Source organism: Mytilus edulis, chromosome 12 (genome assembly GCF_963676685.1).
Source record: "Mytilus edulis chromosome 12, xbMytEdul2.2, whole genome shotgun sequence".
Classification (NCBI taxonomy): Eukaryota; Metazoa; Mollusca; class Bivalvia; order Mytilida; family Mytilidae; genus Mytilus; species Mytilus edulis.
In genome coordinates this window covers 46,976,352-46,989,455 of record NC_092355.1, presented here as the reverse complement: position 1 = coordinate 46,989,455, position 13,104 = coordinate 46,976,352, and the positions used below count along the sequence as shown (strand labels likewise).

At 31.9% G+C, this 13,104-nt stretch overlaps 1 protein-coding gene across 3 annotated transcripts; it reads left to right on the top strand.

Annotated features, from left to right (window-relative positions):
- Nucleotides 1-3,681: 3,681 nt before the first annotated feature.
- Nucleotides 3,682-12,306, top strand: LOC139498629 (uncharacterized). 3 transcript variants are annotated; one of them, XM_071287107.1, is made up of 4 exons: nucleotides 3,682-3,705; nucleotides 7,067-7,123; nucleotides 9,768-9,843; nucleotides 11,741-12,306. In XM_071287107.1, the coding sequence occupies exons 1-4, from the start codon at nucleotides 3,699-3,701 to the stop codon at nucleotides 12,015-12,017; spliced, it is 417 nt and encodes a 138-aa protein (XP_071143208.1). In that variant the 5' UTR covers nucleotides 3,682-3,698; the 3' UTR covers nucleotides 12,018-12,306. The 3 variants fall into 3 exon arrangements, 2 of the variants coding, with proteins under 2 accessions (XP_071143208.1, XP_071143207.1); XM_071287106.1 differs by lacking the exon at nucleotides 3,682-3,705 and adding an exon at nucleotides 3,720-3,860; XR_011657979.1 differs by lacking the exon at nucleotides 3,682-3,705 and adding an exon at nucleotides 4,724-4,785.
- Nucleotides 12,307-13,104: the final 798 nt, after the last annotated feature.

The window sequence follows — 13,104 nt, the reverse complement described above, 5'->3', positions numbered from 1 at the left end:
TGTGGAATGCATTTAGGGCTTTTGGTCCTTTTGGATAGGAATTGGGGACCAAAACAATGCTTTTCTAATATAAATTTATAAGCTCAAATGGCATGTAGCATCAAATGACAGTGAATGAGCATTTTCTTATCACTTGGCGTCTGTTGCTGTTGCCGTCATTCACATTTACAAAATATTCTTCTTTAATTGAAACTTCTGAGCCAAATTTAAACAAACTTGGTCAAAATCATCATTGGAATATTTAGTTTAAAAATCTGTTGTGAGACCTTGTCTGCTTTTAAACCAAAATGGCTGACATGCCTGAAAAGGAACATAGAGTATATAGTTTTGTATATTAAATTTTGAAAACATTTATAAATATAGAAAATCTGCCTTCTAAATATAGAAAATCTGACAAGGGCAAAAATGTTTAGAATGTTCAGCTTTACTGTTTACTATTTGTATATAAATGTCAAAACCGTCAGATGACTTCTTATATGCGTTATTGCTCTTAAAGGACGAATTTTTCACTCTTTTTCTTTTTTGCCTAGTGTTTTTAAAACTACATTAGATCATGTAGATAGGGTGAAATTTTACTTTGTAAAATTGATTAGCAAAACAAGTTCTACAAATGGGTTTGCAATGTTTCAAATTGTCAGTTGACTTCTTAAAGAGTTATTTTTTACAATCTTTTTTTGATTGTTTTACATCTTAAAAATTACAATTAATGGATAGAAACTTGAATAAGTGAAAAGTAAAGGATAGGAGGAAATCGTTGATGACTCCTTATTGAAGTTTTTGTACCAATGTTTTGCGTTTTGCCATATAATGATAGAGAAATAGACACTTTAAAGCACAAATTAACATGATTAGCAAGGCAATGTCCATTAACAAAACTCTCACTCTTTAGTAAAGAAGAGATTGCCCTTAAAAAAGGATTTGTTTACCCTTTTTTGTGTGTTGAGTATAAACTAAAGAAGGTAGAGAGAAACTAAACATGAATTCTATTCTCGTCTATAATGTTGGAAAGTGTCCTTTATTGAATATGCACATAAACCAAGGTGAAGGTCACAGGAAGAATGTTGAGATCTTCTGTCAAATAAAACTCCTAACTAACTAATTGTCAAACGGATGCGAACGTCCAAATCGTGAACCCTATGCATTAGATAGTGGTTGTCATAATTTATTTCTTGTTTTGACATTAGTTGTGTATAAAGGAGTCCTGTTCTGGTGTAATACAGATACTAAAGAGTATAATTCAAAGTCTAGCTAACGAGATGGAAAGAATAACACTGAAGATTTAAAGTATAACGGTCGGCACAGTAGATGTAAAGCATAGCGTTGTAGATCTTAATTTTTGATTTTCGAGTGGCTAAGTAACTATTAATTTATCTGTCCACCAATTTCATTCTATATTTCTTTTTGTTCGCTTGCTTCCGCCTGGCAGATTTATGCGATAATTTTCAGATAAACTACTACGTGTACTATACATTTACATTATGAATTGCAGCAAATTAGATAATGTGGCGGATCCACTAGTCGGTTTCACCAAAAAACTGAGGACTAAGATCGGTCGTAAGTATACTGAATTGTTCTTGCTTTAAGATCAATCTTAGTCGTAGATTTTTTTGTGAACTTCCTGTACAAAGTACAACGACAAGAAAGAGTTAACGGTAGATAGTTAGTTTAAGGTTCATCATAACAAATGGACAAATATGGCCGTATCTTCACCTCAAAAACTACTCTGTGTACAGACTTATCTGTGCTGTTTGGAAACTTTTAAGGCCTATTATCCACTAGATATATAAAAGTTTAATGCATTTTGTGTTTAAGAAAGGTAAAATCTTTTTTGGTTTTTGATGGGCATTTTTTTCCTTTCTGCAGAAGGTGTAAAAATAAACAAACACCTGAATTACTTTATACTGTCCACTCAGATACACTCTTTAACTCACCTATAGTTGTCAGGATACATATTGTCCATGTCAATAAAGGACAATCAATACAATACAAACCAGTTCTGAAACACAAAATGCATTGTACTTTTATATATCTACTGGATGCCAGGCATTAAAACTTCTCCAACTGGACAGGTAAGTCTGTACTCCGAGTATTTTTTTTGGCATGTAAATACAGCCATATTCGTCCGTTTGTTATGATGAACCTTAAACATATTTTATTGTTCAAAATGACAAATGGATCAGACGCAAGTTTTACAACTTAGTTACGTCTTCTTCAACGGTAGATCAAGTTTAGCTATTATAATGAATTAGAAAAACACTATATAAAATAAATCTGGAAACAATAAAAGACGAATTGGTATTCAACACATGGTAAAATAAGTACTAACATTTATTTTTTCCTTCTTTTATAATGATCCCAATAGTCTCTGAGAACATGATATAGTTAAAGCCATTTAGAGAATACATAATTACTATTAGTCTAAGTAAGCTATCATTTTACATGTTATAATTGATATAAATCTAAGTTAGCTTTCATTATACATGTTATAATTGATATTAATCTAAGTTAGCTTTCATTATACATGTTATAATTGATATTAATCAAAGTTAGCTTTCATTATACATGTTATAATTGATATTAATCTAAGTTAGCTTTCATTATACATGTTATAATTGATATTAGTCTAAGTTAGCTTTCATTATACATGTTATAATTGATATTAGTCTAAGTAAGCTATCATTATACATGTTATAATTGATATTAATCTAAGTTAGCTATCATTATACATGTTATAATTGATATTAATCTAAGTTAGCTATCATTATACATGTTATAATTGATATTAGTCTAAGTTAGCTATCATTATACATGTTATAATTGATATTAGTCGGGCATAGATTACCTTAGCTGTATTTGGCAAAACTTTTAGGAATTTTGTTCCTCAATGCTCTTCAACTTCGTATTTTATTTGGCCCTTTTAAACTTTTTGGATTCGAGCGTCACTGATGAGTCTTTTGTAGACGAAACGCGCGTCTTGCGTATATACAAAATTTAGTCCTGGTATCTATGATGAGTTTATTTACAACCACTGGGTCGATGCCACTGCTGGTGGAGATTTATTTTCCCGAGGGTATCACAAGCCCAGTAGTCAGCACTTTTTGTGCTGACATGAATTATCATTGATATGGTTATATTTATAAATTAACTGTTTACAAAATTTGGAATTTTTTGAAATACTAAGGCTTTTCTACCTCAGGCATAGATTACCTTAGCTGTATTTGGCAAAACTTTTAGGAATTTTGGTCCTAAATGCTCTTCAACTTCGTATTTTATTTGACCCTTTTAAACTTTTTTGAATTCGAGCGTCACTGATGAGTCTTTTGTAGACGAAACGCGCGTCTGGCGTATAAACAATACTTAGTCCTGGTATCTATGATAAGTTTATTTAGCTATCATTATACATGTTATAGTTGATATTAATCTAAGTTAGCTTTCATTATACATGTTGTAATTGATTTAAATATTCATCTGAAATATAACTTTAAAATTGAGGAAAGTAACATAAATAAAGACGATACATCCTGAAGGATCCAGGGGATCGATATAATGTTTTTTTTTAATTTAACAGCTTTCTACTACCCGCAACATTTTTTCTTTTCTATAAACAAATAGTTATTATCTATACAAGGAATACGAAAGGTTCACAAGGACTAACAACCACCAATCAGCTGATTTGAAATGTACAAAGAATTTAAACTATGACAGGTAAATATCAGATATACATTTTGTTATCTAAAGTGTCAATTATTGATTTAATATACAGATTGAATGAGGAAGAAAGATTATGCTTGATATGGCAATAATATGTAAAATATGTATTTTAATTGTTTCTATACAGACATTTCTGTTGCATGTTTCAGGTGAGATGATGTGTTTTTTTTTTTTTTTTTTTTATCTAATTCTTTGTTATTTTACAATTTGAAAGATATCGTTCGAATGTATAAAAGTGCAACAAGGAACCAGGATTGCTGTCATTTAACCTGATACAATCCATATATTTCCAACTCTAAATAATAACACTAGTAAATGAATCGCATTTAGATAATCACATTGTGTCAAATATTTTGTCTCGCCTCTTTGAAGTCGAAAAACGAGACTTATGCTTGCTATGTCAACAACACTACAAACCAGTAAAAGTATGAAATGACCTATATATGTACTCGACTGAACTGATTTTTACTCGACCAGTCTGAAATGGTCTGAAATTTACTTGATTTTACTCGACTGTAGTCTGAACCATACTTAACATTCTGAATTTGCACTTGATCTTTACTGGACCAGTAGTAAACCATTTTAAACGAGTCTGAACGATTTCTTTATTTTTCCTCTTTTAAAAATACACCCTAAATTATAATAACTAATACAATTGAGAATAGATATGTGAAACATGTGAAATACGTCAAAGAGACAATAACTCGACCAAAAACAGAGTAGATAACAACTGAAGGCCACCAATGGGTATTCAGAATAGATATGTTTCTGATATATTTTAGGGTTAACAATGTTAGGAATTTTTTGGCGGTTGTTACCTCATTTAAAAGATAATTATATAACAAATGGGTCTTCAGAATAGATATATTTCTGATATATTTTAGGGTTAACAATGTCAGAGATTTTTTTTGGCGGTTGTTACCTCATTAAAAAGATAGTTATATAACTATATTGTACGTAAACATGAAACTAATATGTAGTTTTTTTATTTCGGAATTTAGGAAAATCAACTTTAAAAAGCACACGCCAACAAAAACTCGAGTACATGATATAGGCCATTTCAGAATTTTAATGGTTTGTAGTGCAATGTAAGGGGACGACCATTTGATATTGGGGGGGGGGGGGGGGGGGGGGGGGAGGGGGCAGGAGGATTTGCTATGGATCGGTTATTTATTTTTGTAAACTTGGGGGACAGATTATCTATTTTCTGCACTATTGAAGCAAGATTTTTCATTTTTATTAAAGCAAGGGACTGATTATTTTTTTTCACAACTATATTTATAATATTCGAAAACAGACAATTTTTAAATATTTGATTATTATAAATAGTACATGTCAAGTCAAGTCATTATGTACCATTTAATCAAAATTAATCATCATCCTCTGCATAAATGAATCTTATATATTCCCAACTGCATATACATGTTTTGCAGACATACACAGTTTTAAAGTTTGGTTGTAACTAGGCTCCTTTAAAAGTATTGTCAAACTTGTTTCGCCGAGCGGAGCGAGTCAATAAAAATTTGAAGGGATTTGGATCCGCTGAAGGCCCAAGAAGCTACAGAGCAAATGATGCCACATCATGCTTTCTGGGTGTTCCCAAGATCCTTTCTTAATCTGAAAATGCAGTTCTGTTTTAATAATTTTGTGACAATATTTTGGTCTCAAAGAAAAATGTATAGATTTAGTGTAAGACTTAAGTTTCTAGGGACAACACCAAAAGACCAATATCCATGATAAAGCAAAAATGTAATTCACATAGTTAAGTCTGTGGCTTCTGTTTTTTTTTAAACTCATGATCTAGTTAATAACAAAATTACTAAATTACAAAATGAATGCAACACTAACAGAATAAAGAAGGGCAATCTATGAACAAAAGACAAATAAATAGGAAACATTGATCCCAAAAAATCAAGGGCTAAGTATGAGGGAGAACAGAACTTGCTCCTTGCAAGGCACTCACGGTGAACACAATTTGATATGGAGACAAGCGTTTGGTTTTGAAATTTCCTACATGAGGCATTTGCCTCAATGTAGTTACGGCCCTGTAATAAAAGTGAGACAATATACCTCAATTTAAATAAAACCAATTTTCAGACATTTCAAGTATATATTAATAATATAATTTTTATACTTTTATTATTAAAAAACTTGGGAAGTCATTCCCGATTTTATTTTTGGAAAAAGGATGAATTTATGAAGATTCTGATGCCATCTCATACTTTCGATTAGACCTGCTGAGTTATTTATTTTAAATACATTGCAAGTCAGTTAATTTATTTTCAAACGACCACAGAACAAACCATTTATTTTTTTAGATAATAAAGGTAATTTATTTATTTATATTCAAAATCCTTTTGCCCCCAGACCCCCCCCCCCCCCCCCCCCCCCCCCCCCCCAGAATATCAAATGGTCGTCCCCTAACGGATATCAGTTTGTGTGATTTTGTCAGTTTAAGAGGAATCCCTAGTTTAGAGTCAGTGTATATGACATGTAGTTGTTTTAGCATTAGCACATCTCATTTCCACGAAGAATATTTAGCTCCACCCTCCCAATCACATCCTATTAATTTGTTTTGCATAATTCATATTTTTAAGTTTGGGACTACATCAGTTTAAGATCAACCATTTATACAATATTAAGTCAATTATATGTTGATGCAGTTGTATTAGCATTAGAAAATATAATTTCCTTCTGATTCTTCTACAACACTGTCTTGTTATAGTCTCGATCAGTTCCATATACACTGCAGAGTATCGCCCACCGTCATGATTCATTGACATTGAAACTTTTACATAGCTTAATATAAGTTGTTGAAATTTGTGTTTATATTAGTTTAAATGTAAACGCGTATGAAATGTCCATAGTATTTGGTATGCAGTTTTATGAGCATTTGTCATTTCTATGAGGTATCATATCATGTTTGTAAGCCCTGTACCGTCAGACCCGGACCGTTGAACTTGAACATTTTTCATCATTCACATGTTGTCATTTAGATTCAACATTTGCATTGTACTATCAAATATAAGGCTAGATATATCTCCATATTGACAGTCTATTGATATGATATCATTTAAAATTGTGTACAATTTGACTTATTTCTATGAACAAATGTGATACAATAAGACCGCCTGTTAACCAAAATGAGTTTTAATTTCAGCAAATATATTCTTCAACAACATATTGGAAACATTTAAATCGAGTTTCAAAAGGCGTGAATGCAATACTGAATGTATTTAAAAGCTATCAAAGACTGTAACGGACACAAAATAAAGGATACTTATAATCATTATTGTAATGACATTCTAAATCTCCGTGTACATATATACTTATATTACTGTTTTCATGTTAACAGGTGCCTCGCTGAAAAGTAATGAAAACAGTAACAAAATCAACGAGAGTTTAGTTATCGGTAAGTTGGTGAACGTGTAGTCATGAAAGAGTGTTAAGCAGATCAGCGAAACTTTTTAAGCAAATCAACGAGTGGGTAAACATTGGTAAGACAACAGAAACACAGTCAAATAAGAGTTGTTAGCAAATCAACAAGTGTGCAAACATTGGTAAGACAACAGAAACACAGTCACATAAGAGTTGTAAGCAAATCAACAAGTGGGCTAACATCGGTAGGACAACAGAAACACAGTCACACAAGAGTTGTAAGCAAATCAACGAGTGGATTAACATTGGTAAGACAATAGAAACACAGTCACATAAGAGTTGTAAGCAAATCAACGAGTTGGCAGACATTGGTAAGACAACAGAAACACAGTCACATAAGAGTGGTAAGCAAATGAAAGAGTGGGCTAACATTGGTAAGACAACAGAAACACAGTCACATAAGAGTTGTAAGCAAATGAACGAGTGGGCAAACATTGGTAAGACAACAGAAACACAGTCACATAAGAGTTGTAATCAAATCAACGAGTAGGCTAACATTGGTAGGACAACAGAAACACAGTCACATAAGAGTGGTAAGCAAATCAACGAGTGGGTTAACATTAGTAAGACAACAGAAATGCAGTCACATAAGAGTTGTAAGCAAATCAACGAATGGGCAAACATTGGTCAGACAACAGAAACACAGTCACATAAGAGTTGTTAGCAAATTAACGAGTGGGTTATCATTGTTCAGACAACAAAAATACACTCACTAAGAGTTGTAAGCAAATTAAGGTGTTGATAACGTCGGTGAGTTCACGAAAAAGAAGTTGTACAAGAAGAGTTAGTGAATAATACATTATAAGATATAATCATTGAAAAGTCAATGAAAATGTAGTCATTAAAGAATGTTATGCAAATTAACGAGAATTGAATAATTGTTTAAGTAATCACCAGCCTAATAGAAGGATTGTGCTGATCAAATAAAAAAGAGTAAGATCTTTTGAAAATTTAACAAAATGCAGTCACAGAGTATTGATGTTTAGAAAATCAACTCGATTTTAAATCATTGGATTCATTTATTTTCGTGGATACAAATCTTCCTGGATTTGAAAAATCTTTCATCATCGTGGATATATGATTTCGTGGTTTTATCGAAATCTGTCTACAACCCAATAGAAAATTATGCTTCAATGAATATTTAAATTCGACGTTCACCTGTACCAACAAAATCCACGAAAACTGGTATTCCACGAATAATTATGAATCCACAGAACCAAAGATTAGAATCGCGTTGATTTTCTTAATAATCCTCTGTAACATCACCTTCGATAAACTTTCCAATGATTAAAATTGATGAACATGAACCCTACCAAAACAAAACAACAATATACATGCATATATAAGAACAAAAATATACACCATTGTTCATATTATAGTTTTACACACCGCCATGAGGTTAAAATGTTATTCAGTATTAACCATTGCTGTTGACGAATTTTTCAATAAAATTTTTAGAACAAAAAGATCATGTTTTTGTAATTGAATTTTCTCACTATATTTATCACTTATTAATTTTTTTTTAATATATTCCATTCGGAAGTTGTGATTCTGGAAATGTATTGACAATGTATGAAGTTATAGCATGAACTAATTTCAGGAGTATCAGTAATTGAACATTAATAATTTATTCTAATGACCTAAAGGGGCACTAGCTACGAAATGTCATGAATTTTTTTCATCAATAATGTAAGTGAAATAGTGAAATAATATATCGATTCAAACAGCCAGTTTGGTTAAATTTTGTCATAATAAGATAAGAAACATTGATGATGATTTATTCACATGCAAGTAAATAACTCAACCTAATTGACTCCGAATTCATGTGAACTTAAATTTACCCCCTTAGTTAAAACTATTTAAAGGAAAAGAATATCAACATTGAAAGTGAAAGAAAGGTAAATCATTTGATTGACTGGTTCGATCCACAAAAAAATCATTCTTATACAGGTAAAAACGATGATTAACAATTTATTTTAATCTATAATATAAAATGACAGACTTAGAAAAATCTAATTGCACGAGTCTGCTTCTATTTATATCTTTATTTATTTTAATATCGCGTATATGGCAATCGGAGACCTTCGGAGGCCAACTCGTCTAGACTAAAATATACACGAAACGAATTCAAGCTACATATTATCGTGACCATGCACAGTATTTTGTTTATTTTAGACTTTTTTTTTAAATTTGGATGAATGTTTTACAATGTTATTAATCAATTATGAGAATTGAGTCAAATTGGTGAACATGAATTTGACAGCTAGTGCCCCTTTAAAAAATAAAATCACAAAAATACTGAACTCCGAGGAAAATTCAAAACGGAAAGTCCCTAATTAAATGACAAAATCAAATGATAGTTTTCTTTAATGATAGTCGGTACATAAAGACATAAGACGACGTAACAAAAGAAATAATGTTCTTTCAGTTAATTCAAAGTATAGAATCCTGTTAAAAGCACACACGTTAAAAAAGAATCGATAGCTTACTTACCATAGATTTTTCTCTATGTGGAAGACCGATTGCCTATAGTTATTTCATTTGATCTCATTGGCAATTATGCTACTTCTTATTTTTATATAAGTCAACGATTTATGATTTTTATTTTACCGTAACAGGTATTTTTACTGGAATCATGATCTGTATGAGTTGTTATGTTGTAACTGGATGGATTGTTGACATAGTTAGAAAAAGGTATGTACATCAATATTAAGAACATTCATGGCAATGATGTTCAAATGAATCAAGAACTACAAAACACTACAAACAACTAACTTGCCCAATACGGTAACAAAACAACATCACATTTTGTTGGTTTTTTTTTTTAATGTTTTCCTCTGCAATCTTTTAAGACTTAACTTGATGTCATTGATAACTTAAACCCAATACAAGCGGTACCAAAAGGACATAAACAATTCATAAAACGAAGAGGGTGTTGACGAAATTTTGGATAAATCTTCTATGAAAAACGACGAAACGGCAAGGAAAGACAACAGTAGTATACCGCTGTTCAATAACCATAAAAATATAAAGCGAAACATATCCAGGTAACAAACTAAAACCGAGGGAAAAACACAGTCTGTCTATAAAACACTACAAAGAAAAAAAAAGACAGAGCAACACAAACCACACCGTAAACCGGATTTATGTTTCACTATAAAACTACATTGTACAATACTAAGGTTATTTATTTAGTCTACGCATTTGTATGTTGAAGAAACTCGTAATAGGTAAACAGGGACATTCAAACTCAAATCGGAAATAGAATGACAACGCCGAGACAAAAAAAAATGAAAAAGACAAACAGACAAACAATAGTACACAACTCACAACATCGAAAAAGACTTATACACAAGACCCCCCCCCCCCCCCCCCAAAAAAAACAAAACCCAAACAACTGGGGGTGTTTGAGGTGCTCTGGAAGGGTAAGCAGGTTCTGTTCCACACCCTTCGTGTTGCTCATGTTTGTACAAACCCAGTAATAAGTCTAATTCAGTAGGTCACATTCGTGAAAAGGGAACGAGATCGTCTGTTATACGGCTATTCCGTAACGATCAACCAACTCGTGGTGGCGTCCGTAACATTTACGAAGGGATGATTTTTAACTTGACAATTTAAATCTCTTGGTTTAATAGATTACTTATGAGCAGTTTTCCTCTATCAAATAAATCATGACAAGAAATTCAAATTCGAGAATATCGTATCAATTGGCATGGGAGACATATCCTCCGTATGCAAGCGCTGTTGAAATGTTACTACATAGAAATGAAAGTTCACAATTGGGAAGCTAAGATCAACTCTTTTGTCGTTATGTTTTTTTTTAACCGACTTATCTGTCGTATCCTTTTACTCAAGTTCGATGGGATGGATGCGTCTAATATATTCACCAATTTTTTTTATAATTTAGTGAGAGCACAACATCTGTATAGCGGAAAGTAAAGTTAAACGATACTGCTAACTTTTTTTTCCTTCTTAATAAGTTCCTGTATATAGTCCGCCTCATTAAAATATAGGAACACGTCGGCAAGAACAGGGGCACAGTTGGTTCCCATGGGAATGCCGATGGTTTATTATTTAACACGTCCTCCAAAACGTAAAACATATGTTGTCAATCAAAAAATCAAGCATCATGATAATATCAGTTGCAGAATTTTTTTTTGTTTGAATCAGAGTGAATTTTCACACAGTAGGATTTATCCCTCCGTAAGACAAGATACTTGAATCTACGTTGGCCATCCTTTTAAATTATATATGAAACAAAGCAATACCAACTCCTTTAGTTTGTCTTTTAGTTTGGAATATGTAATACTTGTGTCAAGTGTAGAAGCATCGAATGTTTTAATACTATTGGAAGGTGAAAGAGTCTTAGATTGCATGTACTCTGAAAGATCTTTAGATTTCTTTAGTATCCACGTCTGATTCATGCCACTTCTAGAATATGCAGTTTCACAAGAACTTTGAATTCTGGCTTTGATTGTTGATACAATTGAAGTTGATTATTTAGAAAGTGGAGCACTTTCATAGCTGTATTGTGTATTGTGCATATGTAGTTTATAGTTATTCAAACGTAATTTGTCACTAAAAATTGCAGGCATGTATTTTGTAAGCGTTTCTCGAAATCAGATAACGAATACAGTTATGCGGATACCAGCAGAGAGAATGTGCGCCACACAGGCTACGTTGATCTACAAACTCTACACTCACAAGTAAGATCTGGAAATGGAAATGACCTGTCAAATGGAAAGATAGCTTCTGATTCACAGTACATGAACATGAAAGATACAGATGGGGTGGTTAGCACATACATGGAAATGTCTGGAAACGCAGGACATTCTGAAAATAATCTATATGTGGATATTCGTCTTTGAATCTCTGAAATAATTAAGACATTAACTATCTTTGTATTTTTAGAAAAGGCTAACATGTTAGAAACAATCTACATTCATATGTAATGTTTGCATTATAATTGTGTTTTGGTCTTGCAATTGAGTAACGGAGGTTGATTCTGCTTTTGAGTCTCTTTTTCAAATAAAACGCTTGTACAATTAGTCTAATAATCAACAGCCACCAATAATTTCTAGTGATTACTATGCTGATTTCATTGTTAATTGATTTATACAATAAAAAGTACCTATGCTGAATCTAATTGCTCTTTGATATTTTTCATTTTTGTTTCTTTAGAATCACGATAATATTTAGAGGTTTGAAACGTTAACTGTTATGGGGGTGTGGTTTATTTATTGGGTCACTATTTATATCATTAACATACGAAAGTAACAGATTATGATTGACTCTTGATTAATAAACTTTCTATACAAAACCGATTTAAATGTTTGATGATAGACGGAGGATCAAAGCTAGAGGTTTGCTCTTCTACTGTATTATACGATATAAGCGACGGAAGAAATTTTGGAAAAGAAAAGGATGAAAGGAACTCAAATTGTAATAGATAAATAAATTAATTAAGGTAGATTCAACAAAGTATTTTAATCCCGCTTTGATTGAATAAAGTTTCTTTCTCAGTTCTGTTTATTTAGTAATCAAATTCAGTTAGGTAATTAACTTTATCTTTGAACTTTTTGTTCTTACATAAAAGACGGTGTCGCTAGTGAATACGTATCTGTCCATTAGCGCAACGGCCTGTTTTTACAGGTTATTGTAAAATTTCACATCGAAACTGGGCTAAAGTAGGTTCATTTGAACGTAAGATTTTATTCTAACTTCTACTTAAAAAGTTTATATGTTCGTAGTTAATGAAATGTATTGATCATTATATGTTCCAGTAAGCAAGTTTTTAACGTCATATGCGTCACATAATAATTTCCTGTTAGATTATTCTAATAATCCTAGATGTTTCATCACCTCTCTAATTTCGGATGACCAGTTGTTAACACACTCGTTAATATCTAAAGATATACCTGTTTACAAAGTATGTTATGAATCATTTTAAGCACT